Source organism: Phoxinus phoxinus (assembly GCF_949152265.1).
Source record: "Phoxinus phoxinus genome assembly, chromosome: 22".
Classification (NCBI taxonomy): domain Eukaryota; kingdom Metazoa; phylum Chordata; class Actinopteri; order Cypriniformes; family Leuciscidae; genus Phoxinus; species Phoxinus phoxinus.
This window is the reverse complement of record NC_136897.1, coordinates 25,855,468-25,877,248: the sequence shown is the minus strand read 5'-3', so window position 1 is coordinate 25,877,248 and position 21,781 is coordinate 25,855,468. Positions and strand designations below refer to the sequence as shown.

Genomic DNA, 21,781 nt, shown 5'->3' with positions numbered 1-21,781 from the left:
GTGACATCCCGTGTCATGGAAAAGTGCTTTCCCGTCTCAATGCACACATCCCATGGTTGTGGTTGTAAAAGCACAAATTCAAAAGGCCCAGATATCCACACAAAGTGCCTCTGGCCTCCAATTTACAAGTTTCTTTATGCTCGTTGCATTAGTCATTTGCTGGCAAGCATCCGTGACAAAGGCGGTTGTTTATTTCACTCCTTCGTATCTTTTTGCATGTTTACTTACACTTTATTCCTAAGAACCCACCAATGCACAGCAGTCAAACTTTAAATGTTTAAAAATATGTTGGTTTAGACTTCCTATACTCATAATGCCTGCAAATATGACCTCTGCAATCTCACCTTCCTCAGCTTTACATGGGAAGTCTCCGCCTCCCTTGAATCTAGCAGAAATACGAGTCTCAGTCACCAGCCATCCGTGTCCTTCAGGGTGGATATCTCACTCATGACGAGAAAATAAAAAATATAGAAATTCTCAAGTTAGTTGAGTGTCTCGTTAACTGCGAGCAGCAGACCTCACCTTCCCTGACAAGCCTTTGTTGGGCCGAACCAGCGCCGAGTGACAGGCCCGTTAGCCTCCAGTCTGGAGAATCTTGTCAAGCTGCCAAAGGCTGAGCTGCTACATGATTTGCAGAACTCATAAATGCTAAGCAGGGATAAGGCTGTTGCCACTGTTGAGACTGGACAGGGTACCTGCTCTTTGCTAAAAGAGATCTCTTTATGGAGAGCCAACCCGGGCCTGTCAACTCAACACATTCTCAAAGGCAGAGAAAAATGATGACTTTTATAAAAGTCATAAAACTGAGGAACCGGCACAGTGAATACAGTATAAATTGAACCTTGCGAGAGACTTAGCAGAGGACATTATGAGGATCCCCTTTTTATTTCCCAACAAGCAAGACCTTTCTGTTGTTCCACAGTCTTTCTGACAACGCAGGATTTGCGAATTTGAATAGATAACTTAGATGAATTTGTCATTTATATGCTACTTTCATCTAAAGTTATTTAAAGTACAGTTACTATATGTGATGCGATCTGGGAAAACCCGTCGGATGTCGCACTGGTAAGTTTTCAGTAAGGTCTAAAAATAGATCGAATGTCAGTTTTTCGTCAAATGGGTTTTCATTAAATTATTAGCTATTCTATAAGATATTGCTATCATCTCTGAATATATCTTGGGAAAATTCACTAGTTTAGTGCAGAAAAATAGCGATTTATAGTGGCAAGCTGAAAAGACTGTATTTCTCTTTAAGAACACGCACGGTGGAGAGGTGCAAAAAACTAAAGCGGCCATTTAGCTCTCCTTCTCTTAACACTATAAAGACAGTTTCACCTATTAAAATAAACCACATAACAGAATAACGGTCCCGCCAGTCCTGTGTAAACTACAACGGCACGCAAGTTTTAATTTATTTATTTTTATCCAACGTTATCGTGTGGTGTGATGCGGAGCGGAGCACAAGAGAACAACGAGTCTGAGGTAGCTGCTCGCTTAAAAGATCTTGCTCGCCTCTCAATCGTCCAATTTTAAAACGGTTTTCGCAGGATGAATTTTGAGTTCGCAAGCTTTCGAATGATACCTAATCTATGATGATTACTAAAATATGTGATATGAAAAAAAGGCAATAAAAAAAGAGCGCCAGTCATCCCGCTAGCAGGACGTGACGGTTAATTAAACCCGTTTTTCTCAAAATTCCGTCCCTGAAAATCATAGCGATCAGCCGACTTCAGATAACCATACAGACAAACGATAAAAGAAATAAAAATAGATTTGGAAAGGGCTTGAACCCAGTTTTAATATGGGATCAAAATATGTCAAATTTTACCATGTGGTGGGTTTTCCCAGATCGCATCACATATGAGTATTGGTACAGCCTAACTAAAGCAACCGGTTCTTTTTATTTTAATTTTTTTATTGGCCATCACCTGTGGAAGGATTTAAACTTTCAAAGTTACAAACCTTTAACAAAAAAAATAAAAATAGTATATATATATTCTAACAGTTATACAATTATATAAAACTACAATAAAATAAGTTATACAAATACTGAATTAATAATTCATTATATTAATAATTACATTTCCTATTATTATTATTATTATTCATATATTTAGTGAATGTACCAAGTTAACATGCAGCTTCAATACATCCAGTGAAGACAGATTCAGTGTAGGAAATGTGTTAGGCCTCCTATAAGGAATAGTGACCCCAAAAAAATGTGCCACATGAATTTAAGCAACAGTCCTTCCTTCAACCACAATGCACATCCCACTCTTGACATTTGCTCAAGGACATTCAGAGAGCCTTTTAGTCCCAAATCCCAAGACGAGTCACTCACTGACAATTAAATGTGGTGTTATCAGATTAAATGGCTGTATGGCCAGCAGTATCTGACCGACCCAGTGTTCACCTGTCCATCACAGGGCGCAAGTCGAGTCCCAACACAGAATCCCAGAAAATCCCCGTTTACAATTTCTCTCACATGTAAAAAATTACGATCATTATCTATATGTGCCTGAAGGACATCAGAGGAAAAGCAGGTAAGAGCTCGGCAAGAGAAGAAGCAATGCATCATCCAAAGGGAATGTGCTCAGCATCACCCTCAATCCCTTATTCCTCATAAACTCTCCATTGTGGTTTACAGGAACCCCAGTAAATGACCCCACTCTCCTTCTCATGCACTCAAAGCATTAAGTCCGTTTCCTCGCCGGCGATGAACTGCGATCCATCAATACGGCGTGTCAGGAGGCTTGCGGATAGTAAAGTCTTCATTGGTGAAGTGAAGATGGGAGCTGCTTGTTGACTGGCAGTATTCAGCATAATGAGATTTGACAGCTTCCCCCCAGCAGCTGTAGTGTATCACAGCATATGACTGAACGGATGCTCTCGTTCAATCTACTGGAGTCACGGAGGTAGTCGAGTGTGAATGGATCATATGTTAAATGTTGGGGCCGCAGCCGGCGTAACAGCATTACCTGAGCCTTCCGCTTACATAACGCTTAAATCCATTCCGGCGTTCGGGCCGTCTTCGTAAACATCCATGAGGAGTGGTGAGCAGGCCAACGCAATCAAGGGTGGAAAATTGAGAAGTATGAAAAACCATTAACTTCTCTGACTCCACACCACCGTACATTTTAACAACTTGACACCACGCCAGTCTATAGCCATTTGTCAACAACCGGAGGGGGCAAGGCCTCTTTTCAAGAGAACAGCAGTCACAAGAGTTGCTGTTAAATCCCTCCAAAGGGCAGCAGAATGTTTGTGCTCCATCCAAGAGGCCACTGGGAAGACTGACAGGGGAATAATTAGTTGGATCCAGCAAGTGCCAATCATGGAATGTGTGAAGAGGAAACACGCCCTTTTTCCCCGTACATTTGTGAGTGGCTTCGGAAAAAAAGGAATGGATTTCATGTAATTAAATAACATGAAGTCTGTCCTGCAAGCTTTAAGAACAAGCCATGCGGGCCATTTTCATGATTGCACAAGCTGCCAGTGTGCTGTGTGGATCAAAGCGGGAGAGAACAGTCACATGTATGGAAAAAGAAAATGAACAGGGAAGCAAGCAGCACTCCTGAATATCTCTCTCACACACACACACACACACACACACACACACACACACACACACACACACACACACACACACACACACACACACACACACACACACACACACACACACACACACACACACACACACACACACACACTGTAAATAAAGCGGCAGTCAATTACAATGGCCTGGCACAAAAGCCTTACCCAGTGGTTCAATTCAACAGGGAGAAATCTATCCCTCTATCCCTGAATAATTTTACACCTCAGTGCATACGAGACATGAAAAAAGGGAGGGGTTGTGGAGCGAATGAGGGTAACGTGGGATTGGAGACAGGAGGAGCAAAGGGGAATGGTGGGGAAGCATACAGCGCTGGTTGTAAAATTACACAGGAACTCAGATTATATAGATGGTTAGGCCACAACAGATTATCTGGCCTCATAGTAAGTGACATGTTCGTAAAAAAAAAAGCTCTCACAAAATATTTTACTTACATAATGTCATGTAATTCTTCGAGAAGACTATTGATTAGACTATAAAAGTGTATATCAGGGGGGTTCTGTCCTTTTTAACCTTGAAAATATAAAGCTAAAATATAAAAGTTAATATATAACAATAATATATAAACTCAAACTCAAACTCATATAAAGAAAGACCTACAAAAATATTTTAAAAGAAAAAATTTACATAAAAAATATAATTTATATAAAAAATAACATGTGAGGCATATGAAGGACTATGACATGTGAAGGCCTATATATAAAATATGTAAACAAAAAAATATATAAACTTGATTAAAACACATAATTCCTGACAGTAATATCAATTTTATACATTTGTTTGAAAATTATATAATATTTTAAAAAACAATTTTTTAAATAACATTAACTTTGACAATCCAAACAAAAACAATATAGCAATTTATTACAATTATTAAAAATAGATATAATATTAAATATTTCAAAAAATATATTTCCTGCCCCCAATTTGGAAACACTTGCTCGTTCTTTTGAATGAAATGCACCAGCAAATCTTTCACAATAAGACCAGGAAAGTGTATAAAGAAAGTAAATGGGGTCAATTTTCCATTCAGGTGTCACGATTAGTCCACGAAGGATGGAGACAATGAAGATAAAGTTCAAACAAAAAGGTTAACTTTAATAAAACTAAACCAAAGTGGCATTCCAATAGGCAGGTACAACATAACTGTGTGTCCATTACACCAACAACACCAGATAATGAAGAACTGAAACGGAGGGCTTATACACACATGGGATGATGAACTAAATACAAACAGGTCGTATATAATTAATGAGAAACCAAGGAGACACACTAGTGCTGGGAAACTATTGGGAAACTTTCACAATAGGAACTGAATACAATGAAAATGAAAATGAAACTAAGAATAACCAACGCATTCAAGTTTCACTCACAAAGCAAAAGCATCCCGCTACCTATTTTGCCATATACTGTACATAGACAGTAGCACAACAGACACACACAAATAAATAAAAAATTGAGAGCTGCCTGGAGCGTTTTGCAATTCACTGCATCGGTCAGCGCACGCTCGCTAGCATCTTTCTGCATTCCTTCATGGACCTACAGATACACCTATACCACAGACTGACAGCAGCCTCTCTTCGAATTACTATTCCGATCATGATCCAGGCACCTTCACAAATCAGCTCCTTACAGCCCAAAGCCTCCCCGTTTGCAAAAACAAAGCAGCGTGACCTTTCCTTTTTCCCTCATCGCCTCCTCAGCGGCTCAGCCTCCATTTCCTCAAACATTTGCCTGCACGGAGTCATCTTTAATTACCACGACAGGGGGCGACGCGTTCCCCGTCCCAGACGCAAAGAGGAAATAAATGTTGTTGTTTTTTGCCTCTTCATTTCTACTAATCAGGGAGCTTTGCTCTTCAACTCGGTTGGGAAAAACTCTCGAAACAGAACGAAGAGCAAGCAAGAACGAGAGTGAGAGAACGCAAGCTTCTGCCTATATTGACAGTTCCAAAAAGAAAAAGAAAAAAAGTCTGCATAATTTGTTTCCACAAGAGGAAATGTATTAAAATAAATCTCATAAACATCAAGAGGACTGGCTTTTTTCTGGCTTGAAGAATGAAATCAAACTAATCAGCATTGTGCTAATCCTTTCAAGGAAGCTGTAATCCCCGGGATAGCGGGACATGGCTAAACCCACTCCGGAGGGGATCCGGTGGATTCTTTTTAACAAGCCTGATTACGCCAACAGAGCATCCACATGTCAGAGTAACACTTGGACCAGGAGAGAAATAATGGCAAAGTCTGTTTGTGCAGATGTGTCATAATCATTCAGACTTACTCACAGTCTAAACAAAAACACAGGGCACTCAAACTGATGACTGTTTGCAATGACAACACAGCCATTTTAATGAGGATAGATAGATAGATAGATAGATAGATAGATAGATAGATAGATAGATAGATAGATAGATAGATAGATAGATAGATAGATAGATAGATAGATAGATAGATAGATAGATAGATAGATAGATAGATAGATAGATAGATAGATAGATAGATAGATAGATAGATAGATAGACAGACAGACAGACAGACAGACAGACAGACAGACAGACAGACAGACAGACAGACAGACAGATTTCAAGAATGATTTCTGAAGCATCACATGAAACTGAAGACTGGAGTAATGATGCTGAAAATTAAGCTTTACATCACAGGAATAAATTAAATAGAAAACAATTGTTTTTATTTTGAAATAATAATTCACAATACCGTTTGCTGTATTTTTTTATCAAATACATCCAGCCTTGGTGAGCATAAGATACTTATTTCAAAAATATTTTAAAAGTCTTACCAACCCTAAACTCAAGAACAATACTGTATGTGCTGGTCAGAATCTATAAGACTTGTTGTGAATATGATCTTTAGCTGAATATTTAATAATGAATAGCATACAGACAGATGGAGATTGTAGCTCAACTACACAAAATTCCCACCATACAGTAGCTCTTTTATAACTGTGTATGTGAACATACTGAGTGTGAACGCTCTTGAGATTATGAAAAACAATCATGAAGTATAAAATCCAAGATGTAGATCCTAAGTTAGTCCTTTCCCAGTCTGAACAAGTACAAAAAGGTCAAAAATACAACAGATGTGGTGCTGGCTGAAACTACACTATTTGTTGTAAGCGGTAAACCTATCTTGTTTGTGCGACAAGAGACCCTTCCACTCCACAGAAGCCAAAGTTGTGCTTCTACAAACACAAACTAAATTTCCCAGCATTCCCTGTAGGGTAAGGGTTGACTAGTAGCATCTGCTTCCTTTGATTATGTGTGGAGAAACTTAGACAGTCCGGAAAAGAAAAGGGACCCAGAGGAGAGGGGTAGTGCCAGCTGAGATTAAGGCAGGGGAACCACTTTTCTGGCACTTATCACAGAGGTAAAGCTGGATCCGTGATGCCAATATCTAGATCAAGAGGACACACAGTCACAAAAAAACAGGAGGGGAACTCAACAGGACAAGGACTCGCAAGCAGCAGCACTTTCTGTGACGCTTAAAACTTTTAGATGCACAGTTTGTCATCTGGAGCAGATTACGGTGGAATGCCACAGACACAGCATCTCTCTGTAAGTGTGTAAAGGCGCATTCGCTACAGCCAACGGCCAAGGCTACTCGAGATGTTTAAGTGTTCAAAAAAAGAGAGTATTGTTCACCTTGACAGGCTTTTCATCCCTGCTGCTAGGGAGCGACTTATGAATCTTTTGGCGATATCAAAGCCATTCCTCTGGCTCAAAAAGGGATCCCAGCGATCTACATTATAGAGCAAACCCACGGGCTTCAGCATTTGCAAAGTCTACAAAACATAGGGATTTTGTCATTGAGTCAAGGTAATACAATTCAATCTTCAGCTTACCAGATCAGCATGTAAGCTCCGTACCCATCCTCGGTGTTTACCCCTAAGATTCGGTACACACGCATTGTGATTTTCCACGCCCTCCTTTATCCTGGGGAATTGTTTCCCTGAAGGTGGAAGAAGGTCTAACAAAGAGCTTAGATTGGTCAAACAATGACAAAACCCCATGCACATCTCTCATTCTCTGTCTTTTCTTTTTGGAGCGATTGCGATATGCTTGACAAGGGGGGGGGGGGGCAGGCTGAAGGACACTTTGTCAATAAGTAATACCCACGCTGTATTAGCTGCATATTTAGCCATGAGAATTCATATAAATTGCTTTCAGACAAAGTCATTTAGCAAAGCGTGCTTCAGAATGCAACGACGAGTCTTCTTGTGACATTCAACTGGTAATGTGAACTTTGGGTTTGTTCAGATCAAGGACAGTCCTGTGCAACGTTGTGGAGGCGTTCGTCTGTCTATTCAGTATTTCCATCGCCAGATGGTTTTTAGGCACAATATTCTCTTGTTCGGTGACAACGCTTTTCTAGATACACTCCAGGACTCCCAGAGGAGTGCGGTAAAGTATAGGAGAGCTATCAAACACACACACACACACATTTTTTCTAGGTATTTAAAATTAACAGCAGGGGGTGTAAAGCAACTGACGCTGAGAGACGGAGCACGAGAAAAAGAGATAAAGACAGGAATTGACTTTTTGCCGTCCCCCAGTGTTCATTACAACACCATTACGTTTTGATGTTTTTCCCTCCTTTCCAACATACTGTCGGTTTCGTTCTTTAATGTGGTCATTCTGCTACGTACAAGAATTTTTCAACTGAACAGACGTCCGTGTCATTACTTTCAATAAGGGTCATTTCCCATAAGGAAAAGGGAGAGGTTATATGGAGTGACTGACAAACACTATATAAATTTAGACCCTCTTTCCAGCTCCCAATCTGAGAAATTATGACATATGTACGTGATATATCCAATGCATGCAGAGAAACACAGGCTCGGACATGAGGTGTGCTTGTTTGTATGACCTGATGTCTCATTCGGCCCTGCTAGAGGCCTCATTATACCTCACCGCTGGGCGTTGGGAACATGGCATTCAGTCTGAGACTGGAGCTGAAGGAGGAAGAAGCCGGTGCTGTTTAGGAACTCGTTCTCATTAAGAGCGGTGTGTGTCACTAGGGAGACTTTCTGCTCCTAACAGCCTCCAAAAGTAGCTCCGCTTCAGCAACGGCCACACAATGTCTCCATCTGCAGGGAGAGACATCTCCACCTTCCATCTTTCTTTGCCCGTCCACATTGTCTGTCCTTCACTATTTTTTCTAATCTCCGATCTGTGCTTTATCTGGTGGTCTGTGTTTGTTTAAACAGTCAGATATGTTTAGCTTGGACGACGACAGGAACAGTGAAAGCAATAGCGCTACTGACAGTAACAAGTTCCTCATCCTGTGAGGATGCAAAATTGGGAGCGAGTTGCTACCGTCACGAATATGACAGATTTGGCTAATGCTCCTGGAGCCAATATTTCCTGAGTGCATGTTCACCACAAACGGCGGCTCTTGAGGGACAGGTAATCATGGAGGATAGAACCGAGCATCGTTGCTGTTTTCCATCCCCTGACAAATAATGAGGGGTTAAAGCGAACATGAAATAACATTCATAACCTATTTTATGTCAGTAATGTGGTGCATTTCTGAGAAAAACTGAAGAAAATGTGAGTTTATCCATCAGGAATTGATTGGATCGTTTCGATATTCAAATTAAAAAAAAAATATTGAAAAAATAAAATAAATTGAACTGTTCAGGTAACACTTCAAAATAAAGATCAATACTTTAGTTAATGCCATGTCTAACTTTAATGAAAAATAACCTTTCATAGCATGTATTAAGAAATATAAATAAAATAGTGTTGCATAAATTCAATGTATTATTAACAATGAAAAAAGTAACATAAAAAATAACATTAACTAGATCAATAAATAAATAAAAACTCAAACTAAATTAAATAAAGTTGAATTAAAATATAAATATTAGAACTGACCAAAATTAAATGAAATGAAGTAATAAAATCACCAAAACTGAAATAATAATGAGTACTAATGTGTTAGTTTATGGCATCTTCATTGTTAAGAATTGAAACTTATTCTAAAGTGTTACCACCGTTTCATAATAAAAGAAGGAATTGTATTAAGAATAAGGTCAATTTTTATTTCAAGTTGACTTCAATTGTAAGCAATTTTCAGAAGTGCAGATTTTGCTCACAGTTCGGCTCTTTCTCTATTGGACAGTGACTGATCCCGTCTCTTCTCCCATAACTTCTTTTCCTCTCTACCTTCTACCCAAAAAGTGTCAAAAGGCCAAAAATGCACGTGTAATAGTTTCTTTGATATGAGACAAATACCGATCACTGAGGTTCTCGTAGTAAACCGCTCATGACTTTTCTTTGCGGCTGGTTAGTTTGCATCAGCATGGGGTCAGATTATCTTCCTCTACAATGGCACAACTCTAAAAAAAGAACTATAAAAGAGGAGCTGGGGAGGGTGAAACAAACAGTTAAAACAGTCGGGAAACTTTATAGCCTAACTCTTTGCGAGTTGAGAGAAAGGGAGTGCGGAGGCTTTGACAGAAAGCACAGAGGGACAGTCACACTGCTGGCTTCCCAACACGAAGGGCGTACAAATGAAACGGAGAGAGAGAAGTATCAACCTCTCTGCACCATCATTTCTACAACGCAGTCAAGCACGGAACAAAGAAAACACACCTGCATTCCCCAGATCAAACTGCACTTTCAACTATTATCGTAAATAAACGTATATGTGCAAGACATCAGCGGTTTCCGCTCTCATAAGTTATAGCGGTTTTGAAATGCAAATGAATCTAAGATATTTTGAAAGGTCATGCCATGCATCATCCCAAGTCATCTACAGCAGCATGTGTCATCTCCATCATGCTAAAGAATTTAAGGCAGGGCTAGAAAAGTTTGACTTTTGTAATCCTCAGACAACCTGCTGAAAAAAAGCTTAAGTGTGAGTCCACGGTTTAGCCGGCTTCAAATCCTTATGGGCAAAAAAAGATTAACAATGTTATATCAACCTGAGGTAACAAGACAGTTAAGAAAAAACTTGTCAGCTATTCCTTTAACAAGAATTTTAGACCATTATACATCTTGTAATGGTATTCCTTTAGATATTCAGACCAGCTCAATACAAATCTCATCTCTAAATTTGGCAGAGCCCACAGTAAATCAGGTAACAACTTTCAATATGTCAACTTACCCACTTGAGACCAGATCTCCAATTTTAAAAAAAAAATGAAAACCGATCTGGTGCATGTTCAAGTGGTGTTATACTTTGGCAGAGAGTGAGACGGTAGGAGGTTGTGTCAGACTTTATGTGTGCTGTGGAATCGGTCCAAACAGGCCTACCTAATCTCTGCTGAGTGTGTTTGTTTGTCTCTGAATGTCAGAACGCCTTCGGGCCAGGAAGACAAAGTTCAAAGCAATGCAGATACACTTTAGTCCAACTGTTAGACTGAACTGACACAGATTTACAGAGGAAATCAAAACATTTCAATGTGTCAGTCAGCAAAAATGCACATTCTGTGGGAACATATCTTTTATATATGTGGAAAACTAATATTCAATTGGCAAAATCTTTGCAAAACAAATTATATTATACGAGAATTTATCAGATTATATTTATCATATATAATAAAATATAATATCGTCGCTGTCTGGCGGATTTTTATTTATTTATTTATATGATAAATCATTACTATTGGTCACCCTTTATCGGTTTTGATATTTCACCAATGAAAAGCATTAAAAAGAGCTTTTGACTAAACCTCCTAACTCCATTGGATCTAATGTTTTATTTATTTGAGGAGCAGAGAAGAGTAGCATTTCATACTGTCTTAGCCTCTGCGTAGCACTTCATTATTAATAACATGGGATTTTGGCCAAAGGACAGAAAAAAACTGAGCGCCCACATAGCTACAGTAAACTTTATAACCTGTAAGTTGATGAAAACATAATATGATGCACTTCATAATATGAGGCACATACTGTATGTCAGAAATTCTTTAAAATTCACTGCTCAAAAAACCTAGTAACTCCATTTGATCTTGATTTTGGTCACATTTGAATAATATAATGACACATGTAAGTGTCTGACCACATATAAATCCACAATATTGACAATGCGGTGATGAAAAATGTTTTTTTTTTTTTTTTTTTTTTTTTTTAAGTAGCTTTTTTGGAGACAAGGTTTCCGTCCGACAGCAACAATATAATATAATATAATATAATATAATATAATATAATATAATATAATATAATATAATAAAGACTACAATGTTGATAAGGTTGTCAAATCTAAAAACTCAACCCCTGATTGGTTCTCTGCTTAAGTATAATTACAAATGAAAGTTAAAAAAAATAACCAACAATATATTCTGCATAAAATAAGCATCCATTAAAAATACATTCAAATGTGAACATTATAACATTTGGACAAACAAACGCCAAACTCCTGTGAAGCAAAAAGCATCAAAACTGCTGATGGAAGCTTTTTACCTCGTTGGTGTTCCAGCGATGTCTCTCCTTGGGCAGGGAGGAGCATTTGGGAAGGCATTCCAGAAGCTTCTTGGGCAGGTAGATTTTCAAATGTCCATGTTCATCTGTGAACAACACAAAAAGATGACTTAATATGGAGTGCGAGCAGGATTATTAAGACAAAGCTGTGCTGCTCTCCAGGGTCTAAAACACTGGGAGCTGTTCTTTTTTTACACAAAGATCCAATCATTTCTTTGTAAATTACTGAGTTGTTTGAATCCAATGTCACTATTGCTCAAGGGACTCCTTTAAGGAAACTTCCATGCCCAGGTGTTACGTTAGCAAATAGCCGTGACAACCTTTTTAGAAATATAAAACTATAAAACAGGCACGGGACCTCAAAGGGGGAGCACTCAGAAAGCAATGAAGAAGAAAAAAAACTTAAGATGTTACTGTGAAATGAAAGGGAACATATTTGGAGCACAAGGCGTGCAAAAGGCTTTCATCCAGAAATGTCGTGATTTTGTTTTCATTGAGTTTTTTTTTTTTTTTTTTACATCTCTCTCCTCTCTCTCTCTCTCTCTCTCTCTCTCTCTCTCTCTCTCTCTCTCTCTCTCTCTCTCTCTCTCTCTCTCTCTCTCTCTCTCTCTCTCTCTCTCATCATGCCAGAGTGCCTGCTCAAATACATAACAACAAAATTGGGCAACAGAGCAAAAGCATTTCAAGGTTATTGATAACCGTTTGCATCAAGGGCTCAGGCTTCTTAAGGAACTCAATGTTTAGCCCTGTGGGAGAAGGTAGTTCCATATTGCGTGCTGAGCCTGCTTATGAATATAAAAAAAGTGAGAGAGACTGAAAGAAAAGAAGAATGAGAGACTGACTGAGATTTGTGGAGTGTGTCCTCGGTAAAAGACGAGAGAGAAGTGAAAGAGACGCTGCAGATCTGAGTGAGATGAAGCCCGTGTGTCCATAGAGACACTGCTTAGCAACCACTCCCACTCCGGCATTAAGGACAAACAGATAGCCAGAGGGAAAGAGACGCATGAAGAGGGTTAGATCACTCCCCTGTTCACGGTCTTACACCAGAACCAATGCACATTGGTTTTGCTTTACCTGTGCATGAACTCAGACCCGCATAGATCAACACACCCAAAGTGTTTTCACCACAAACTATATGGAAGTATAGCTAGTGTTAATTTCGTTCACGCAATCTATGAAGAAAAATGTTCGTTGACAACCTTTTGTTCCATGACTAAGACGAGACTATTACGAGACGACACCAACGTCATTAAACAATGGCAACATGCAATATCATTGACAAAAAAGACGAGACTAAAATGTAGTTAAAAATTTTTAACTCGACCAAAATCACTGTTACCGCTACGAGTTTTCATGCTTACGGTTGCCAGATTTCAAGAACTGAAATCCCCCAATCAGAGTTTATCTGTTAAAGTGAATACAAACATGTTTAATCTTGACTTAATCTTTGCAATCTGGCGACCATGTGCACATGCTCTCTCTCTACACTGTGGAAGAAGTGCAGATGACCTGAAAACACAGGCAAACACAGGTGCTGTTTTAATAAAAAACATTAAAATAAGTTGGAATTTTTGGATTATTCCTTGGACTAGAAATTTCATACAAAAAATAATTTCTTGTTTTACTAGTAGGCCTATATGATAAATAGCCTATAATAAATCAGGAAACTAGATGTGGTAAAATAAACCGTATGGGTTGACATTCTCTTGATGTGTGCTTATAGGTGAAAGTCCAATAATTCTGATGAAATGTAAAAAAATACATTTCTCAAATGACAACAATCATTGTGATTATAATTTTTTAGCAAAATAATTCTTATTTTCAGTTTAAACATTATGCAGAATGATTTCGTACTTTGTTGCTTTCCGAAATGTAACACATACTGCAATTCAAGTGCGTATTGCATTCTTTGAGTTGCCACAAGGGGCACTAAAGCACAAACGTCTGCATTTACAGTGACTTTTCTCCAATGACAAATATGACGGGAATCTTATAATGTTTACAGCATGCTAACCTGAATTGTATGAATTTGTCTATCTGCATACTGTGTACTTGGATAAAGTATGCTTCCGTCCTTAGTCTGTGACATTCAAGAAGAATTGCTTTTTTTCTGGCTCAGGTGATTTTCACGAATTCTAACTTTTACATTTGGAGTAGATCAGAGGCGTTTCCTCCGATGAGGCAAGGAAGGCAGTGCCTCCTCAAAACATTCGAGGAGAAAATATAATTTTTGGTGCGTCTTCTGCGTTCGCGAATCAGTCTAAATGAACAAAATGATGTCGTTAATGGTAAGACTAATTAAAAAGTAAGTAAACAGCTCACCCACTTAGATATCATCGCTTTGTAATTTGATGAGATTTATACTTGGTTTTAATAAATGGAACATTAATAAGATTGTAAATGTAAAAATAAGAATTGTATATGGATAGATTTGTATAATATAATTGTATTTAGTTTCTTACTTTATGTAATGTAATGTTTATTTAACCAGGGAAATGTGACAACATTAAGTGTAACTGGGACATGAATTTACTGTACATTTGATTTACAAAAAAAAAAAACAAAAAAAAAAAACAACTGTGAGGACTTTGCTTCCTCATTTCAGAACACCACTGCATGCCACTGATGTAGATGTTTTGCCTAAATTTCCTAAAATTATAAAATTAGGCAACTGTTGTATACAATAAGACTGTAGAGGTATATACGATGTGATTAGATTACTGGAAGAAGCGGGAGACTTAATCAAAGTCACCATTTGCTCTCCATTCAATCTCACTGGTGTCTAGGAAAAACTATTGAGTTTGAAAAGATCTCATTTGTGATTTGCCTTTTTATTTAGCGCCGTCTCTCTCTTGGCAACAGTTCCGTTGGGATCTAATGACCGTTTCACATTTTAAATTGGGAGATCTGTGGCTGTAATGCTCCAACTAAAGCAAAGATTTAGAAGAAAAACACACAGTACATTCGCGTAAGACAATGAATAAATGAGCCGGCTCTCTTGAAAAGTTTTTCTCTCTTTCATTCCAAGTAACTCGACCGGGATGAATTATAAAAGAACGAGGCGTTGAGCAACTTATTTACAGGGTAATTAAGACCAGAATATATATCCCTTCCTATTCCTATTTGTCATTTCTCGTCTCTCCATTTATCTCAGTACATGCTTTGGCAGAACAAGTGAGCGATTCTGAGGACTGCAATTTAGTCTCATTGTTCTGCATCAAAGTAAGGGGCTTTTAAATTATGCTGACTCCGACGACTGTGGCTTTAGAGGCAAATTTTAATCACAGAGTCAGTCGCCGTCTGCCAAGCACTGCCTTAAGCGTTTGCCTTTCTCTCTCTTTCACGACCGTCTCCCAAGAGTAGCCAATGAGACGCAGAGCTGAGGGAAAAAAGCTTAACAACAAAGAAAATGAAAAACAAAACAAGGCTACGCACACGCTGCTAATACTCACACAGATATAAACGTGTGGCTGTAGGTGGTAGAGGAATATAGAACAGAATAGAGCGCTGTAGACTATTTGCTCCTTCTCATGTACACAATTATAGGTGAACACAGGCATGCGCGCCCACTATAATTAATTATGAATGTATTAAGATGAATCGCTCCTGTTTCAAATTCTACTGACATACAAAAACACATTCACGTTCGACACGAACACCAATCAGCATTCAGCGCAAATGCCAAGGCGTCGCACCCGCATGTGGCCCTTGTCTAACTGATGTCCGACTCTTGATGTGAGGAAATCTTTGAAAAACACCTATCAAACCTGCCCTTCAAAGTAATGTCAAGCATCAGAGAGTCCCGTCTAAACTGAGGATACAAAGGTATGGCATAACTTAACTCTTTATCATCTCACCATAAAGAGCTCTTTTAAATGTTTCAGAAACTCCATGTCAGGAGTCGTGAGTTCGGTCAAGGAAGTGACAGATAGACTGAACTCTTCGACGGGGGGCATTGGAGGTCACTGAATACTGAACGATCTATGTTGAAATAAGTGATGGATGTGACTTCTGCGCAAAGGCACTGTGGGATCTCATACTGTCAATAAGCAGCATGTTTGTACAGATCCCACATGTGACTTTAAGTGACCCCAATAAGAACAACACTGATGGTGACAGAAAAGCCCTGAAGGCAGTGTCAGAAAAGCAGCTTTATTTTCAATGAGAGTGTTTACATGACAAATGAGCCGAAACATTGCCTACTATTCGGTGATAAACGGTTGGTAAGCATCGGCCATGGATAAACCATAGGGCCAATTGGAAAAATATTTCCAATATTTAGACAGACAAAAAACATGAAGTCTGAAAGACATCATATAGGCTACGCACACACAACGAGCGCATTTAGCCCAGCACACAGCATTGTTTTTAAGTTTCATCGCGAAATATACGTAACAAAAGCCGACCAATCAGGTTGTGAACATATCCCTAAATGTTTTTAGGTTCAGTATCTTTAGGTTCGGTGTTAAAATGCCAATGTGAACGCTAAGCGGGCCAGGACTACATTTTTTTTTTTTTTTTTTTTTTTTTTTTTACATTAACGGTGTGTTCACATTTGTAGTTCAGTTCACTTGGTTCATTTGGTCCAGAGTCTAGACTCCAGACTAAAATAAATAAACATTTATTCCTGGCCCGCTTAGCAGTCACTTTGGCATTTTAACCACGAAGATACCGAATCCAAAGACATACAGGGATATGTTCGCAACCTGATTGGTCGGCTTTTGTTACGTATACTTCGCGCCGGAACTTAAAAACAATGCTGTGTTCTGGCTGGGCTTAATGCGCTCGTTGTGTGTCCATAGCCTATATGATGGTATTTTGACCAGCTGAGAACTCGTGAAGAGCTTATAAAATGTGTAAAGGAGTCAACAGGAATCCCTCTGTCACACACACACACACAGACGTGCTGCGAGGAGACGCGGTTCTGATGCCTGTACTGAACTGTGATGGGCAACAATCGCAACTATGATTACATGTCTTTGGTCCGAGTTGCATTCATATTTCACTCAAACCGCACCAGAGTTCGCTTGAAAGTGGGCCGAGACCCATCTTTTCATGCGTTTAGTATGCACTAGGGTTCGGATGGCAGAGTTCACACTTATTTAAATGAACCGCGCTAACAGAGCAATCGCACAAGGGTTTGTTTTAATCCAACCAAACATGCCAAGTGCGAACACACCCAAAATCATATTAAAAGTCATCAGAAATTAAAATAAGAACAAAGGTTTTAAAGTTCCTAACAAACCTGGTAGGTACCACTGCACACACTCAACCTTTCATAGAAAGTTGCATATTGTGAAAAAAATTTAATGTTAAAAACTTGCCAAAATTTACTTTCTGAGGTTGCACTATGAATTATTCATGTATTGTAAATTCTGTAAAGCTACATTTTTTACTCATTACCACAATGCTTTTTATGTGTCTTTATAGTGACATTGATATCACAAGAACACTTGATAGAGCAGTGTCTTTATTTTTCATTCACTTTAAAAATATTGAGAATATTTTGATTAACACAACCACTGTGCGTGGGCCTCTCAGTTTTTAATCCCTTTGGTACAATACAATCCTGAAGAGGTAAACCGATAAACAGGGTTTATAATGAACAATCATCTGCAAAGGTGTCTGTTGAAATGTTTTGACATTTCTCGCACACATCCATAATTAATGCGTTTTAATTGAGCGGACGGATCTAAATGGCAAAACAGGCTAGCTGTGCAAAATGAGTACTTGTACTTCTAAATCCGCAGAGCCACATTTCTGTTCACCCAAGGCAAGCACAAAGAAGGTCCATCCTCCTGTATGTTCCCTCTGAGGATTACCGCATATCTGCGTTCTTTAATGACTCTGTAAGCATCTATAGTGTGCAAGAACATGGGCCGGGCTCGAAACAGATGGAGCTTCGCCACTGCAAAGTGTAAAAAGACAAGAATGGACACAAAAACTTTCCACACCTCATCAGCCCGATGTCACTTTTTAATGAAAGCCGTCTCTTTTTCCATTAAATTGTCAGCACTGACGGACATTTTCTGTTTGCATTTGTTTATTTGTAGACTGTATTTTCCACGGAGCGCCATTTCACCTGCCGTAAGCGGTTTTGTCTCAGATCGTGGCGGGGTGTACGCTTTCCAACGCTCCTTTAGAAACTCTTCAAATTAAGAATGGTGCAATGACAAATGCTCTGAGAGCGGCAAATCTGCTTCAGAAGGCAAATTTGGAGCCTGTCTGAATAAGGAGAGGGTGACATTTACAGATTTGATTTTCTCTCTACCTCATCATACGGCAGACACAAGCCTGCACAAGGGTCGCTGTAGTGTCTGCCGTGACTTTTTGATCCCATTTTGGAGAGTGTGGGCTTTGGAGGAAATGCATTAAACTATCCTGATATAAGTACAGATTCAAGAAAAAACGTTTTCCTCGAATGGACTCAAATGGAGGTCAAGTAAATCTAGAGATGTTTCTGTACAACAGATATAGGGGCATAGAGGACGTCTGCAAAGTCAACAAAAACCTAAAGGAGTAAATGTTACGGAGATCAATTACGTCACTTTCGCTTCGCCTCTGTTAATGGATCGATTTTGGCCCATCTGTCATATTACAGAGATGTTTCACCAAGGACCGCAATCTGTCTCGTGAGAAATGTTCCAGAAAATCAAATCTCATACCCGTTCGCATCTCAAATGAAACTTTAGATAATAAAAAAAAAAAATGCAAATTGCAAACCAGCACAATATAGATTTTACTCATCAACTGATTCATTTTTTTAGCTTATAAAAAAAATGCCGTACATATAATAAATCGGAAAGAAAAACTCAAATCCTCCAGTGAGATGAGGTGTCAGTTAATTATAAAATGTTGTATAATAAAGACTGAAAAATGCTGGGAAAAGCTACATTTACAGTTCCCAGTACAGATATTAAGGGGTGTCTAGGGAAATTTGAGCTTTTTTCTTCTTCTTTTTTCAAACAAAATTAATGTGACAGAAATAAGGGCTCATTGCACAGTAGTTCCAAGTAGACAGGGAGAAGGATGGGACTGCATGTTAATTCATCAATGGCGCTGGTAAACTTTTCAAGTGGTCTTCCCTCAACTGCTTTATTAACCACATGAGTTGAAGGCAGGCTAGGAAAGAGGGAGGTCTTATGACTTTCAAGTCAAAGTAGAAAAGGCTTTGATATGAAAGACAGCATACGAAAGGAGAACGCAGCGGGTTGACATGGTCTTTTACCGAGCCGGCATTCCAACCTCTATACTACAAGCCTCCTCCGTGCCTCTCTCCAGGGAATTGTGCACTGCATGAAAATCACTGGTATAGTTATCTATATGCTAATTTCCATGGAACGAAAGGTGAATATTCAGACATTGGAGAGTCACACCCACCGCGTTATCCCTGTCTGGTCAAGAAAAACACAAATAGAAAGACCATAACATAAGAAATAATAAGGACACATGCACAGATCGCAAAGAGATCATATGCATATCATTTAATTATTAAGTTGATGATTAATTATGGATTTTATTATCTGAGGGCATTTGCACTGCATGAGCAACTGCATGAGAGGGAATTTTACCGACCCTATACATCTAAATCAATCGATATATTCAATATTTTTGTATTTGCCTTCAAAATAATTAAAAAGGTGTTTTTGTTTAAATTATTCCATGAAAAAGACTGGAAGGGTAAAACAGATTGTCGCTTGTTGTGTAAAATATTGTTTCCGGTTTCAAGCCTCTTGTTTTATTTAATAATACTGTCTCAGTAGCTGTTTATGAGCACTATTTATTCATATTAAACATTTAAGCTAAGCTTTTAAAAACTTACGGTGTACACTACAGTTTAAGTGCTCACGGCATACCGAAAAACCCCCAATAATTTAACGATTTATAAAAGATGAATCACTGTTCTGCCATCTGGGATTTCGGTATGGGGATAAAGGAGAAGATCATGATTTTATGGAAATATTACATCACATTCTGAGTGTATATTAACACTGTTTGTTTGTTTGTTTTTGGCGTTTGGACCTGCAAGAGACGACGAGTGACTTAACATATACTTAACAAGTGGATTGTTACAAAGTTTTTACAGATTTACAGTTTAAAAAATAATAATTTAAACATAGTAACCACTTACTGTTTTTACTAAATTAACACAAATGGAACATTTAAAACACATTTGTTTATTAAATATAAAAGTTTATTAAATTTAAAAAAAAATATAAATAACAATCTTCATACAAAAAGGATTTGTGAGCGTGTAAAACAAACTCGCTGGGGAAAAAAAGGGGAATGAAATTGGCTTTCTGACTTTATAAACATTATAAGATCTTTAATCTTATAATGTGTGTCACCCAGCCCTCACCAAAAGCATTCTTCAAAACTGCCTTTGACTGCTTTGGGCTACATAAACCTCAGACCAAGTTTATAAATCCACCAGCAGAAGAAACGCCAACTTCTGCCGTGTGTATGAGAGGCGAGATCTTTTTCTCGATGTAATAAAATTTCTATTGAATTAGCTATGACTTGAAGGGGTGGACGATGTCAGTCAAATTGATTTAGCATCTACTAAAGCGACTCAAGGTCATGGAGCTCGGAGCCAGACCTCGTCCAGAGAGAGTCTGCAGTGTGAACACTTTAAAGCAGGAGGTGTGGAGAGATTCTTCAACAAATCTGAGGAAAAGTCGAAAAGGAGTGCTGCCGTGACCTCCAGCGCCGGTCCTCCTCCTCAAAACCCTTTGAGCCAGAAAAACATGTGAATCTTGGTGCTAATCTGGGGTTTAACGGCTCATCTTTAAAAGGCTTGACATTGAAGAGCTGTTTTACTGTATCTGTCATGGCAGCTTGAGCAAGCATGACTTCAGAGAAAAGAGCAAAGCTTGTTTTAGGATAGGATAAAGAGGGCTGACAAAAACAGATCTCAAATCGATAGTGTCCTCTTGCTTTAATGCCACAATGATAGGACACCTTTTTTTCCTCACTTTTTTTCTTTCTGTGATTTGTGTCTCACTAGCACCAAAAATGAGGATGACTGAATTCTGATCAACTCTGGACCACACTCTATGCGAGGCTTTATCACAACTAATCATGCTCAGATAAAGCATTTTGACAGGATGATTGTGTGATCATGATCCTCATCATAAAAACTATAGTGACAGAGTGGACATAAAGAAGGGAAGATGAGGATAAAAGAATGAAAGGGAGGATGATAAATCTATTTTTTTTCCCACAGGGAAATGGCCTGACAATGATTCACATTTCCTCTTAACAGAGAATAATGTGCCGTCCTAAAGCCATTAAAGGAAGCTTGTGTCCGGCCAGAGCCATGACATCATTTGGCACGCTGTTTTACCACCTTTTCTGATTCAAATGGGATCTGGGTCCAATTGGTCAGTTTCAATTTCACTCATCCCTCCAGCTCTAAGATCAATACCAATCAAAGCAGTGATTGCTCTATTGTTCTGCTTAATACTACAGCTCCTTCACTGGCTCCGGGCCTTCATCACCATCAGCGGCCACATCTGCGCCATTCAATAGATCATTGGCCAGATAGCGTTCTGCCATTTGGCTAATGAAGATTGTTTATAGAGAGGAGATTATAAAAATGCAAAGCTCTCTGTGGTTTTTACACATTAAAACCTAAATTAATGTCACTGTCATCTCCTTGCGTGGGAGCTGTGTTTTGATGGAGTTTGGAAAGTTACTGAACATTTACTCACACTTGTCAT

At 38.7% G+C, this 21,781-nt stretch overlaps 1 protein-coding gene across 2 annotated transcripts in view; it reads right to left on the bottom strand.

The window, feature by feature from the left end:
* Window positions 1-21,781, bottom strand: part of camta1b (calmodulin binding transcription activator 1b) — a 266,259-nt gene that overhangs the window by 237,241 nt on the left and 7,237 nt on the right. For both annotated transcript variants that reach the window (XM_079597128.1, XM_079597130.1), the window contains exon 3: window positions 12,042-12,145. In XM_079597128.1, coding sequence (XP_079453254.1) covers window positions 12,042-12,145 — 104 coding nt within the window. The remainder of the gene's footprint in view (window positions 1-12,041; window positions 12,146-21,781) is intronic.